The sequence below is a fragment of the Bubalus bubalis genome, chromosome 2, assembly GCF_019923935.1.
Source record: "Bubalus bubalis isolate 160015118507 breed Murrah chromosome 2, NDDB_SH_1, whole genome shotgun sequence".
NCBI lineage: Eukaryota > Metazoa > Chordata > Mammalia > Artiodactyla > Bovidae > Bubalus > Bubalus bubalis.
In genome coordinates this window covers 114,554,439-114,568,879 of record NC_059158.1, presented here as the reverse complement: position 1 = coordinate 114,568,879, position 14,441 = coordinate 114,554,439, and the positions used below count along the sequence as shown (strand labels likewise).

Below are 14,441 nucleotides of genomic sequence, written 5' to 3'. Positions count from 1 at the left end.
TTCTCCAACACCACAGTTCGAAAGCATCAATTCTTTGGCGCTCAGCTTTCTTTATAGTCCAGCTCGCATATCTATACATGACTGCTGGAAAAGCCATAGCTTTAACTACACTGACCTTTGTTGGCAAAGTGTTGTCTCTGCTTTTTAATATGCTGTCTAGGTTTGTCAAGATCTTCCCTGTAGCTCAGATGGTAAAGAATCTGCCCGCAATGCAGGAGACCTGGGTTCAATCCCTGGGTCAGGAAGATACTCTGGAGAGGGGAACGGCAATCCACTTCAGTATTCTTGCCTGGAGAATCCCATAGATAGAGGAGCCTGACAGGCTACAGTACATGGGGTTGCAAAGAGTCAGACACGACTGAACGACTAACACACACACAAGGTTTGTCATAGCTTTTCTTCCAAGGAGCAACCATCTTTTAATTTCATGAGTGCAGTCACCATCTGCAGTGAGTTTGGAGCCCAAGAAAATAGTCTGTCACTGTTAGCATTATTTCACCATCTATTTGCCGTGAAGTGACGGGACCAGATGCCATGATCTTAGATTTTTGAATGTTTAGTTTTAAGCCAGCTTTTTCACTCTTCTCTTTCACCTGCTTCAAGAGGCTCTTTAGTTCCTCTTCTCCTTCTGCCATAAGGGTCGTGTCAGGTGCATATCTGAGGTTATTGATATTTCCCCTGGCAATCTTGATTCCAGCTTGTGCTTCATCCTGCCCGGTGTTTCACTTGATGTACTTTGTTCTTGTATTCCCTGAAAATTGCCAGTTGGGTCCAGAAATTTTATCAGACTCATGTTAGATCCCTTTGGCAAGACTGCCAGTGCTGTTACATTCTTCAGTCAGGACACTGCTCATGTCTGGTTTCTTTTTGTGGTGTTGGCAGCTGTTGATATTCAGTGCCTTGATCCTTTAATTCATTGATGCTCTTAACTCATCATTTTTTCATTTTTAAGTTGTAGTATTTTTTATAGTGAAATGCTGTGATTCATCTACTATTTGGACACTTGCTGGTACAAGTTTATATGGGAAAGGTAGAGTAAATACTTGATTCTTGCCCCGTGTTTACCACCTTTGTTGAGGTAAAATCCCCACACTGTGCTTCACCTTTTGAAAGTGTACAATTCAGTGGTTTTTGTGTGCGTTCATGAAGTTGTGTGCATCAATTTAAGAAATTGTTATTACCCCAAAAAGAAACCCCACATCCTTTAGCCATCTCTTCCCATACTTACCCCCAGCCTATTGGACAGTCTCTATAAATGCAGTTATTCAGTCTGTGATCCCTTGTGACTGACCTCTTTCACCTTAGTACATGATGTTTTCAGGGTTCATCTGTGTTGTACCGTGTATCAGGACTTGATTTATTTTTCATGCTGAACTACCATTATACTACATTTTGTATGTACATTCATCAGCTAATGGACATTTGTGCTGTTTCTGCTTTTTGGCTGTTCTATTACTGCTGTAAACGCTTATGTGTGTTTTGTGTTTCCACATAAATGTTTTGAAACCAGAACCATGTTTTGGTTGCCCTTGTATTTTCCCAGGAGTAGAATTGCCAGAGCATATATAATTCCATACCCATATAATCTGGGATAGTTTCCTCAAATATTTTATTATAGCAAGATATTCCAGGTTCATCTTGTACTCTTCCTTTTAATCTTCATTCATGCTTAGTTCTGCAGGTAACTTTATTTGTATTGTTCACTTGAAAGTGAAAGTATTGGTCGCTCATTCCGACCCTCTGCAACCCCAATAGCCCGTCCAGGCTCTTCTGTCCATGGAATTCTCCAGACACGAATACTGGAGCGGGTAGCCATTCCCTTCTCGAGGGGGTCTTCCCAGCCTAGAGATTGAACCCAGGTCTCCCGTACTGCAGGCAGATTCTTGACCATCTGAGCCACCAGGGAAGTATTGTTTACTGAGAGTTGAAAGTATTAGTCACTCAGTTGGGTCCTACTCTGCGACCCCATGGACTGTAACCGGCCAGGCTCGTTTGTCCATGGGATTTTACAGGCGGGAATACTGGAGTGGGTTGCCATTTCCTCCTCCAGGGGATCTTCCTGACCCAGGGATCAAGCCCAGGTCTCTTGCATTGCATGCGGGTTCTTTACTGTCTGAGCCTTTGGTGCTTATGTTGAAATCTCTGAGTCATTTTGTTTGAAGTTCTCTTGAAGATCATGGCAACAGTATTGTCTGAATTCTTGCATGATAATAGTTTGTTCCCTTTATACCCACGGTCAATTTGGGGGTGTAAAATCCTTGGCTCTTGCTTTCTTTTGAGTATCTTAAATTTATGTACACTTTTTTCTTTCCTGGTATAAAGCATTGCTGGCAGTTGGGGTGGTGATCTAATTTTTCTTTCTTTTTATTTTTTTTGCCTAAGTAGCCCAGGAGTTTATTTTTCCCTTTAAAATCAGTAATCGCAGTACAGTGTGTGTTTGTGTTGGTTGTTCTAGGTTGATATGATCAGGTGTGTGATGTGCTCTTCAAATATGTGATTTCATATCCTTATTATTTTATGTTACGAATCGGTTTTTTAATGTCTGTTTGGAGGTGAGTTAGCTTTTTGGTGTTGTTTAATTGTGGTAAAATATAGCATAAATGTGACATTTAAGCCATTTTTAAAGTGTATTAGTTCAGTGGCATTAAGTACATTCACATTGTACCCTAACCACCCTCCATCCATCTCTAGAACTTTTTTATCTTCACAAACTGAAACCATTCAATAATCAAACTTCACATTTCTCCTTTCCCTCAGCAACCACCATTCTACTTTGTCTATGAATTTCACTCTTTTGGTACCTCTTATAAGTGGACTCTTAAAATATTTGAACTTTTGTGTCTGGCTTATTTCACTTTACATAATGTTTTCAAGATTCATCTTTGTTGTAGCATGTGTCAGAATTCCCTTCCTTTGCTAAAGCTGAGTATGTACCACCAATTGTATCACAATTTGTTGATCCATTTTAATCTGTTAATGGGCAAATGTATAGCTATTATAAACATGAGTGTACAAATTGCTCAGTTCCTTACTATCAGTACTTTGGGGTATGTACCCAGATACGGAATTACTGGATCACATTGTAATTCTGTTTTGTTTTCAGAAACTGCCATCCTGTTTTCCCCAGCACCAGCACCATCTCATATTCTAGCTAGTAATGCACACAGATGCTAGCTTTACATCCTCTAAGGTTTACTCTTTTCTGGTTTTCTCATAATAACCATCATCATGGGTGTGAAGTGATTGAAGTTTTGATTTGCAATTTTCTGGTGACTACTGACATTGGACACCTTTTCGTGTGTTTATTGGCCATTTATATGTATTCTTTGGGGAAACATCTATTCAAGTCTTTTGTCCATATTTTAGTTGGGTCTTGCTACTTTATGAGTTCTTCATATACTCTGAATATTAATCCGTTATAATATACATGATTTGCAAGTATTTTCTCCTATTCTATAGGCCAACTTCTCTTTTTTTCCTAATGCACAAAAGTCTTTAACTTTGATGATGTGCATATTACCTATTTTTATTTTGTTGCTTGTGCTTTTAGTATCATATCCAAATAATCATTGCCAAATCCAGAATTATGAAGTTATTCCCATCATCTTCTAAGTTTTATAGTTTTAGTTCTTACATTTAGGTCTTTGGTCCGTTGTGAGTTAATTTTTGTATATAGTATAAGGTAAAGGTCTCATTTTTTCATGCAAGTATTCCATTTTCTCAGTACCTTTTGTTGAATTTTTTTTAAGAAATTGTTTTGTTGCTGTTTTGGCCGCTCTGGGTCTTCATTGCTTTTGTGGAAGTTTCTCTTGTTGCAGAGCACAGGCTCTAGATGTACGGGTTTCAGTAGTTGCAGCACGCTGCTGCTGCCGAGTAGCTTCAGTTCTGTGCGACCCGGTGGACGGCAGCCTACCAGGCTCCTCCGTCCATGGGATTTTCCAGGCAAAAGTACTGGAGTGGGGTGCCACTGCCTTCTCTGAGTTGCAGCACGAGGCCTCAGTAGTTGTAGTGCTTAGTTGCTGCAGGGCTTAGTTGCTGCAGGGCATGTGAAATCCTTCCAGACCAGTGATCGAACCCATGTCCCCTGCGTTGGCAAGGGGATTCTTACCCACTGCGCCACCAGGGAAGTCCCTGAAGCACTTCTCTCTAGTATGATTTTGATGTTTAGGGACAACTCTTATAATTTTTTTCTTACAGTGTTTTTGTACGACCTAGATACTTTTTATCGAACCCTTTTGAGAGCTTTAATAAGTTAGATGTGCTTCAGGGGAGCTTGTCTAACTTCACTGTTCCTTTGTGTAGTATTCAGAAATGTAGCAGGTTTCTTTTTGTGTTCTGGAATCCTATTTCTGTGAGTCTTTGCTGAAGCTGCGCCATTACCATTTTTCCTTAACTATAGTCATAGTCCCAAATTCTAAGCTGCAGTACCTAGAACTTGTTGGATATTTTTTAATGAAGCATCCTCAAGGCACAGAAAATAGTTAATTCTGGTCTTAGGGGACAGGGAGTGTTAGGGCAGTTAAGGGATATGGGAGAAATAGCCTCACCAGCCTCTGGGAACTAAAGATGAAACCTAAAAATATATTAGAACAAGCTTGTTGATAATGTATTAGCAAATAGAAAACAGACTTTGAGTTCTTTGCTTCTGTTAGGGCTTTTTTGGGATTAGGAGATTGAAGAGTAACAAAATGACTGTGGCTCTTTCTTAAATACAAATGATGTATGCACAAAGTTTATGTCGTAAATTACTTAAAGAGTAAAGACAAAAATGATTTATTTGAAACTGATGGTGATATAACCATTTTTGGTGTCTTAACAATCACCTAAGCTTTTTGTTAATGCAAACTGACCTTGCCTCCAACTGTCAAGGTTGAAGCCAGCAATGAGAGTGAAGAATGTCAGCAGTGAGAGCATCATGAGCAGGCAGAGGAGACAGTGGCCAGGAATGGGCTGGAGGAGGATAGAGAAGGGAGGGAGTCAGACTGAGAGGGAGAAATCAAAACATACAAAGGAATAGAAAAAGGGAAGTGTGGAAAAACAATTGGAGCGAGGAGAGAAAAGAGTTACAAGTGTAATCATTAAAGTAAAACCAGGTGTCATCAGTTGAGTATTTGAATCTGTTTATTGTAATAGTTAAATAGTTAGGACTGCAGTGAACCCTTTAAAGAACTGAGTTTGTACAAGGAAGAAGATGAGCAAGAAAGGAGGGAATTTTAAAGAGTATGTTAAATCACTTTTTAAATTTAAAATCAACAGTAAAAATACACATCTGTTTTATTTTGCAACATAGTACACTTAATCTTAGCCAAAAGGCCTAGAAGCAATATACTAGTAATAATATTTGAGTCTTCATACACAGCTGTGGTTTTATTTTGCAACATAGTACACGCAATCTTAGCCAAAAGGCTGAGAAGCAATGTAGTAATAATATTTGAGTCATATTAACTGGGAGGCACTATTCTAAGTGCTTTACGTATATTGATTCCTTTCATCCTCAGCACAACTTTATAAGCAGATACTATTTCTCCCATTTTACAGATGCAGAAACTGAACCACAGAGAAAATAAGTAATTTGCCTAGGCTAGTCAGATAACAGAGCCAGGATTCCACTGAGACAGTCTGACTACTCTGCTACAGCTGGCGTCATCACCTCCACCTCCCCCTCTCCATCATTTGTATGGTATATTTCTGTAGAAATTTGTCTTGTTTTGAGAATGTAATATCCCCTTGAAATAGTTGTACATCTGCTAGAGTGTGACAAACTCTGGACACTATTTAAAGATCAATTTTTATTACCTTTAGTTAGAGTACCGTGAGAAAATTTATTAAACTAGGTACCAGAGCACAAAAGATGGATAGTTCATGGTCCCTATCCCCAGTAAACTGAATCTCAGTTTGTAATTGGTCATGTGAACCAACCAAGTGTCTACTCCAATACTGGTATAAATTCTTTGACTTTGAACCAAGTTTGGTAATGAATGTTTGTTGCCTTCAGAAGTGTGTTCACCTTTAAAAGCCACAGACCAACTAAAAATGTTGTTATTACTTAAACTTTTGGAGTTATTTTCATTTTAGTAAGCCATACAACAAAATCAGCTTTTCATACGAAAAGCAGTAGTACCTAGTTTAATTACCTTCCTTAGTCATCCTTAAAATTAAAGCCTCACATGGATATTCACTAAGTATTTATCTAAAAAGGTGTTTTGTTTTGTTTTGTTTTTACAGCCCTGATGGAGTAAGATGTTTGCAGGCAGTAGAGGAGGAAATGTGAGTGGAGTTAGTGGATTTCACCAGGAACTTTGGAAGAGTGTTGGGTATTAGTGTTGCTCTGAAGGAGATTGAGACTTAAACGCTATTTAGAGGGAGAACAGAAAGACTTCTGTTAGGCATGTGGGTAAATAAACAAGAAACCTACCCTGAAGATCAATGTTAAGCTTCTCGAATGCTTTTTTTTTTTTTAGTTTTGGTAGAATTTTAGACTCATTCACTAGTATGCTTATTGTGACTCATTGAGACGGTCTTCTAAGGTGTGACTTGAAAGTTCTTCTTGATATCGAGGTTTACAAAAAGTCTGAAGAGGATGGAGCTGTTACTAGAAGTCCTAAGAGATTTTTACCAAGAAAAACTCATTGGAGATTTTCAGAAGTGCCTTTTAGGAAAGTTAAGAGAAATTATCTGGCAGTTAGGCAAACAGTTTATTAAGTTCAGCCTAATTTGATTTTTCACTTGAGCCTATATGCGTCACTCTTTGACAGATCTAACATTTGAGTTTTGGTGTAGCCATTCCCCGTTTAGACATGAATGAGATAATAAATGAGAGATTGTGGGAAACTGAAAGTATATTCATTTTATTGTTTCTTGCATTTCATACCTTGGCGTTGGCTCTTAGCTTTTTTTTACGACATTTGGAATACTGTGAACTTAATATTGGTACCTTTATATGGATTGTCCACATGTCATTCATTAAGTATTGTGAACAGCAGCTGCACAATGCTAGATAATGGGAACACAAATGAATAATTTAGTCTCTGTGTTCAAGCTGCTTCTAGACTGGTAGGGCAGGCAAATATAATAAACCAGAAGTTAGAGTACAGTATAAGTACAATGGCAGAGGAATATACTGTTTCCTATTGAATAAAGAAGAGCATTTCGCTCTGATTCCATAAGTTGGGAGGATGTGATCTTTTGAGGTAAGCTGTTAAATAGCAAAAGAATTAATCAAACTAGGTAACAGTGATAAGAAATTTTCACTATGTAGAAAAAATCACAGAACAGATGGAAGATAATTGTAAGATAACTACTCTCAGTTATCTTACACTTTTTACAATTTAGGAACCCCCCCTGCCCTGGATCACTGCTATATAACTGGTATTACAAGAATACTGACTAATTTGGGTATTGCTTGATTAAATCAGTTTAGTCTACATCCATGAAAACTTTAAGTATAAGTTGCTTTTTTGAGCATTCTAAATTTTTTAAGCCTGCCTTGTCATTTTAATTTTAAAAGACTGAAATAAATTGAAAGTCCAAGGTGGAATTATTCAGTCTATTTAAGGTAACATTATTTTTGGTTGTTTAGAGCCAAACTCACTTAATTTTAGGTCTGTTTTAAAGATTTTTATGTAGTAAGACAACTTCATGAAGTCATTTTTACTCCATTTACTTATCTGCAAATGCAGTTGTATTAGAGAAGGCCCCTTTCAAAGCCACAATCCAAGGATTAAGTTTTATGTCTCAGGAATGATATTTGTAAGTTGTTTGAAGAGCTGTCAGAAGAAAGAGTCCATCTTCCCTATATCAAGTTTTCTGTTTATTTTGACTACCCAAAACATGTAATGGGATTTATGCCCTCCTTCCTCCTTCCGTCCTTCTGTTGGCATTGTTTCTGTGTAGGGATTGATTACCCGCCTCCACGCAATTAGATGTTCATCTCTTAAAAAATAATGGACCTGAATCTTGACATTTAGAAATGATCCTTTCATGACCGATTTCTTGTGTGGAATCTTTGAATGTTACTAGAATTTAACATATGTCAGTTTTCTGATTCAGCAATTATTTGGTTTAGTACTAACTTTTTGGATAAATAATTGCTCAAGATGGTGTTCTCTTAGTCAATATCTCTATAGTGCTATGTTCTTACATTTCTATTTCCAGTAGATAACTTACTAAAGCTAAAACAAATTGATGATTTCTTCGTCTCCAGTTGGCAAGGTTTCTACACTATTGGTTTGTCTTACATGGTTTATTACCTGAATTTTTAGGTTCTTTTAATATTGCTTTATTGAAGTAATAGAGAAATTAAGTAGCAGTTTCATGTTCAGAATCCTCTTATTTTGTCTAGGAGATTTCTTTTTCTCTCTTAAGTAAGTGGGTATAGCTCTTAACCAAACAATGAAGCATTGATTAAAAGAGTACCAGTGAGTGGTAACTGCCTCAAAAGAGGGAAAATCTGACTATACTTGACCCACTTTCTTTTTTTCTTTACTTTCTTCCTTCCTTTCTTTTTAAAGAGCTTTGGCTTTATTATTTTGCTTTAGTTTTTTCCTCTACCTCCCCAGTGTGCATTATTATTGTTATTTAAACTTTCTTTTAAAGTGTAAGTCTTTTCCTTTTAGATTTCTACTTGCAAAGCAAGTAAAACAGATTTTATAGACTGAAGTAACAAGTTACGTCTAATGAATAACTTTCTAAAAACTTAACATCAATCTTGTCATAGCCCAGTTTCAGTTCATACTGTGAATATTACATTCCTTTTTTGCATCCCCCCTTAGAAAGTAGAAGGTGTTTCCAAAATGTGTGTGTTTTTAAATCACCAAATTTTGTCTTTTCTGCAGATGATATCACCTACTGCATTATTCTTGGCTGCAAAAGTAGAAGAACAGGCTCGAAAACTTGAACATGTTATCAAAGTAGCACATGCTTGTCTTCATCCCCTAGAGCCACTGCTGGATACTAAATGTGATGTATGTAAAAATTCATTGTTTTGAGTTTTCTTTGTAAATTTGAAACCTTTTCATCATTTAAACCTAATAAAAATGTAATTCAGTTAGTGTTGCCGTCCTGTGCTGCTTATTTCTGTTTTCATTTAGGAAGGTAAATACCAGGAAGTGATCTGACAGAAACACATTTCATGTTATGTTTGTGAGGTTTTAGTCTTTCTGAATCATTTAAGTCCTTGATTCAAAGGTACTCTTTACGTGTTTGAAGTTTTATTCATTCTTACAGCAAATCAGTGATACACGTAGAGGGTACATCATATCACCTTTGGATGTATTTAAGGCCATAGATAGTTATTTTCTTAAATTGTTAGCAAATGAAGGAATAGAAAAGTCTCTGGATTTATCTCTGGACCAGTAATTAGTCTTTTTACAAGTGTTCTACTATCAGTACATACATACTACTGCTTTTCTCTGATACATAAAGATGCATTTTACTATGCTTACATGAGTGGCATTTCAAAAATATTTTTATTTTCCTAAAATAGTCTGGAGGGGGAAAAAAAAAAGAGTAATACTAGTTTCCAGCTTGTATCCTCATCAACATTTCAATAGGTCTAGTTTCAAAACCCCATTTTTAAGTCTTCTGATGTCTTAAAACAGAAGCTATAGCATTCTGGGCTCTTGAAATCCTTTTTCTAGCACTCCTATGTAATTGAATTGCTTTATCAAGAACTTTTAACTACTGAATGACTACCAGTATTAATTCAGTTCGATTTGGATCAAGTTTAAGGTCCAGATTAAATATATCTGATTCTATTAATGACAAGTATTTATCCTACATGTTGGATTTAAGAGACTAAAATATTAATGTGGCCATTCAGTATAGTGAATGAGATTATTTAAAGTTATTTCTTGTAGTTTCTATTAACTTTACGAACTCAGAATTATTTCTTGCGATTACTTAGGGTATTGTTTAAATAATAGAAAAGCCTATGTTTTAAAATGAAGCTCAGTGATCTTCTCAAAGTGGGCATTAATAAAATTAAAGGTGCTTTCACTCTGAGTTTAGAAGTATGTCCTTACGTAAATGAATATTTATATATAATATGGTTTTCTTATCACCCTAGTCATTTGTCATGATGCAAGAATATCATGGCAGAAAATTTTTCATACCTTTTCTTCCCTGAGTGATTACATTTGAATGATTTAGTGAAGTTGAGGAAAAAGATTCTCTATTTTTGTCCCCACAGGTGTTCGGTACATTGTTTTGGTGTTTTATAGCTAAAAAAAAAAAAAATTTTTTTTTAATCTAAGGGTTTGAGGATTTGTTTTGATTTTGTCTTCTCTGAAAAGAGAAAATTATTCTAAAAAATAACTCACTGACCAACTGTGGAAGTCAAGGAATTAATACATGGAGTAGCCTGTAGTGAGCTGATGAGCCTTTTGTTTAAAAGCCAGTTTGAATTTGATCTTTCTTGAGTTGGTGCTTCCTGTCCTTAATGGGACTCGAAGTGCCAATGCCTAGGTAAAGTTTTACCTTGCAGACTGGAGATCTCTTTTTTTCAGTTAATCTACCCCCTTTTGTATTATTATCCTTAGATTGGTTTTGTTTTATTTTAACATTTGTTGTATTAGAAGTAACTGAATCTATTTATTGTAGAAAATAGGTTTTATCTGTCACCCTCAGTTCATTTTCGTATTTCCAAAAGATTTTGTTGGCGTTTGTAATGAATCTATGATTTAATCTTAAAAGATTTAACATTCCCATGGTCTGGTTGTGTTATGTTTATTAAACTTTTTGATATTATTATTTTTACCTGGCAGACTTATCTTCAACAGACTCAAGAACTGGTTTTACTTGAAACCATAATGCTACAAACCCTAGGTATGTACTTACATCAAGTATTATTTGTGTATGTGTTGTTGAATGCAATATTCTAAATAAAGGAACAGATTTCTGAAATAATTTTATCATTGAAGAAAGTTTCATTTGAAAATACAGCTTGGAGCCAGAGTAGTAGTGCTTGGTTCTGAGGAAACCATTTTTAAAATTTTAATTTCATTTAGCATTTAATTGAATGGTCAACATAGCTTTCAGTATGATTTCTCATATTTTCAGATGGTTAAGACTCTGGTTCATTCTGGATTTGCATTGGGGAATAAAATGGTCCTTTAGGGCTGTCGTATATGATTATAATGTTATAAACATCGAAGGCAGTCCTGCTATGCTAAAGCTTATGAATTTATCACATCATTTTAAATGTGACATAGTAATTTAAGTGTCCATCATCCTTGTCTAAAAGTTAAATTGTCTATAAGGTTTGTGCAACTTAAGTCATCTTTGAAGATCATTTATTCTGATCTTTTACTTTACTCATGAGGAGATTGAGCTTTAAGTAGGTGTGGACTGTGTAAAGTCATGTATTACTTCTGGAAGGACCTAGCAGGGTGTCATGGGAAGAATATAGGCTTTATTGAGATCTGCACTTAAATATATACTCCTCTTTATTTACTTTGTAAACTTTGTCAAAGTTCCTTTACTTTTATCCTGTGTGTGTAAGGTGGAATAATAATTCTACTTTAACACTGTGAATTTGAAGATGAAAGATTTTTTTTTAATTGCCACATAGTATTTCATAAATAATCATTGTTTATTATTAGTTGTTTTTATCTTATTTATACTCAATTCCCAGATGTTGAATAAAAGTCTAATAATCGTAGCTTTCCATTATGACAGATTTTTTTTATTACGCAAGTAGGTTGTTTGAAACACATATAACTTGTTGAAGGTTTTTATAACATAAAAAGATACAAAAATGAAAGTGAGAATCTGGACGCAACTAAACAAGAAAAATAAAAGTGTAAATCTTTTTATTCTCTCCAAATCCAGTGATTTAGCATGTTACTGTTAATATATAAATCTGAGCTTTGACAAATATTCATATAATGAAAGTTGAAGGGAAAAACATTCTTTTTAATAGTTATTTTATCATATAAAGTCCATCATATTCATACTACTGATGACAGATTTCTTAAACACAGAATGAACAGCATTATTTTAAGGGGAACATTAGAATTTACAAGATACAACTCATGGCTAAAGTGTAATTTTTGCAAGTTTAATAACAGAAATATGAATAGACCACACAATAACTTTAAAATCGAGATTACCTGCTTATTGGAATATTATTCCTTTACTACTTCTCATGGCACTATACAACAACCTCCACTTCTAAGAAAGGAAAAGGAGAAACTATGCCCTACCTACAGGGTTCACTTGCCTTAACAGTTTTATTTTTATTAGTAATAAGATGTCATTACAAGCTAACTGATTAAAACTCTTTCATCTAAGGTACACTGAGAAAATAAGAGGACTGTATCATTTAAAAGATCACCTCTCCCACTGTAGCCCAAAGATTATATTTATGAAAAATGTTCTTGTCACATCTTCTGAAAGAAGGAGTTGGAATATATTTAAGAAATATGTTACATAGTTGAATTCCCTGCTTAAATTGTGGGGCTGCTTTAATAATTGTCATGATTGTAGTTTGTAACTTAAAGATAATCTCAACTAATTGTAATTCAGAATTTTGAATAAATACTATTTATCTCTAAGTAACTTTCAGTTTTCGTAATTGAAATGCTTTTCGAGATATTACTTCTTATGATTGAAGGTATAATAAGCATGTCAGTGATGAGAAACTAACTTTTGATTTTTTAATAATGAAAAATTAATACTTACAGTGTGTGATGAGTGGGATTTCTCAGGCAAGTATTGTACTGGTATAAGTGATTGGGAAAAAAAGTGCTTTTCATTTCAGGTTTTGAGATCACCATTGAACACCCACACACAGATGTGGTGAAATGTACCCAGTTAGTAAGAGGTAAGTGATCTTTGAAACTTTTAAATTACTAATGCTTTTTATTGTCTATATTTTATATGACTGCCGTTTTGTTCTCCTAGTTTTTTGGGGGTTTTATTATTATAAAATGACAAGAAATGTCATTTTGAAGCATTATGTTTCAGTGTTCTACACCTGCCTATTAATCTACTTCTATATTTGGTCCTTCCTGGTGAATTAACTTCCTTTAAATTTAGGTGAGAGTCTCTTTTCACTAAAAAAATAATAATAATAATTAGAGGGCTTCCAAATACTAGAACTCTTTATTTTGGGCTATACTCATCCCATTTCAGTTAATATTTAAGATGTGGGCCATTTAACATATAGGTGGAGGAAATAGTATTAATTTCCAATTTATATCAAACTTCATTGACTTCTTGAAAACTGATTACAGTTTTCGAATTTGGAGGTCACCTTCACATCTTTCAGATAAAAATTGCCTTTAGATTTGTCATTTTGGGGAATGTTACACCTGTGTTCATTTGGCCAAAATTGATTTAAGTTCTTTAGCCTTAATAAAAGTGGCTTCCTTTTTGTGTATAATGAGAAAATTATTACATAGCATGATACATAACAGCATGTGATGTACCTATTAAACTGTTTATAAACAAGAGTACAAAGTTTTGTACTGTTTCTTTACTCCTTATAAAGCATGTGGTGTATGTTTTTCTACTCTTGTTAATGAATCCTATATATCGTTGTATCTCTAGAAATAATTTTTCACACAGATGCATGCTGTACTACTTTTCCTTTCCTGTTTACCATTTGAAGTGGTATGCACTAATAGTAATCACTTGGAACTTGTAGTGTGCCTTTTTCTGTTACTTCTTTTTGAAAATGAAATTTTGCGGTTTTACTCCTTTACCACTAGACTTCTTTAGGTTTGTTCTAAACAAAATGGGTAAGACTTTTGAAAGCCTTGTTTCTAGTGTTTACCTGAATGTTCTCTTATTTTATTCATTCTAAATTGAATTCATTTTATACCTAGGTAGGATTTTATTGTGTTAATGGCTACATTTAAAAAAAAAAACAAAACTTATTGTCTGATAACTGAGTTGTCATTGTTAAGAAATGGACTTAGATTTTTTTTTAAATCTAAGAGCAAATGTTACTTATATTTAATTATGGTTCCTATTCATGGTTATATGTTTTGTAGCACTTTCTCATCCTTAGTATTAACAGGATAGTATAGAATTGTATGGATAAACTAGTGTAGACATGGAATTAAGAAATAAAGCTTTAGAGAAGTTTTGTTTCCCTGGAAACTTAAAAGGGTGAGCTGTTTTGTTTGAATAATGGAGAGCCACTTAATTTGCCCTAAGTTGAGCTTAGTAAAGAAAGATGTTGAAGAAAGATACTAAATATAGGTTAAGAAACACGCACACACACTTAGTAGAAAATGAAACTGAATTTTCAGCTTGGTATTGTGAAATTTGAGTCAGCTTCTCTTAAATCCTGTCTAAAGAAGCTAGAGAGATTAAAGTCCATTTATTTTGCAAAACTGAGTAGTAAAATATAAACATTTACAAAATCTGTAAATTGGATATATCATCCAAAGCAAAATATTTAAATCTGATTTTTTTTGTTACCGTTATTAATG

General features: G+C 34.7%; 1 protein-coding gene across 8 annotated transcripts in view; it reads left to right on the top strand.

The window, feature by feature from the left end:
- CCNT2 (cyclin T2) overlaps positions 1 to 14,441 on the top strand; it is a 34,107-nt gene that overhangs the window by 8,246 nt on the left and 11,420 nt on the right. For 6 of the 8 annotated variants that reach the window (XM_044936058.2, XM_006062931.4, XM_006062932.4 and 3 more), the window contains 3 exons: positions 8,835 to 8,963; positions 10,764 to 10,824; positions 12,761 to 12,823. In XM_044936058.2, the coding sequence (XP_044791993.1) occupies positions 8,835 to 8,963; positions 10,764 to 10,824; positions 12,761 to 12,823 (253 nt within the window). Of the gene's footprint in view, positions 1 to 2,045; positions 6,268 to 8,834; positions 8,964 to 10,763; positions 10,825 to 12,760; positions 12,824 to 14,441 lie in introns of those variants that run through there. The other 2 variants (XM_025277162.3, XM_006062934.4) reach the window with 2 other exon arrangements.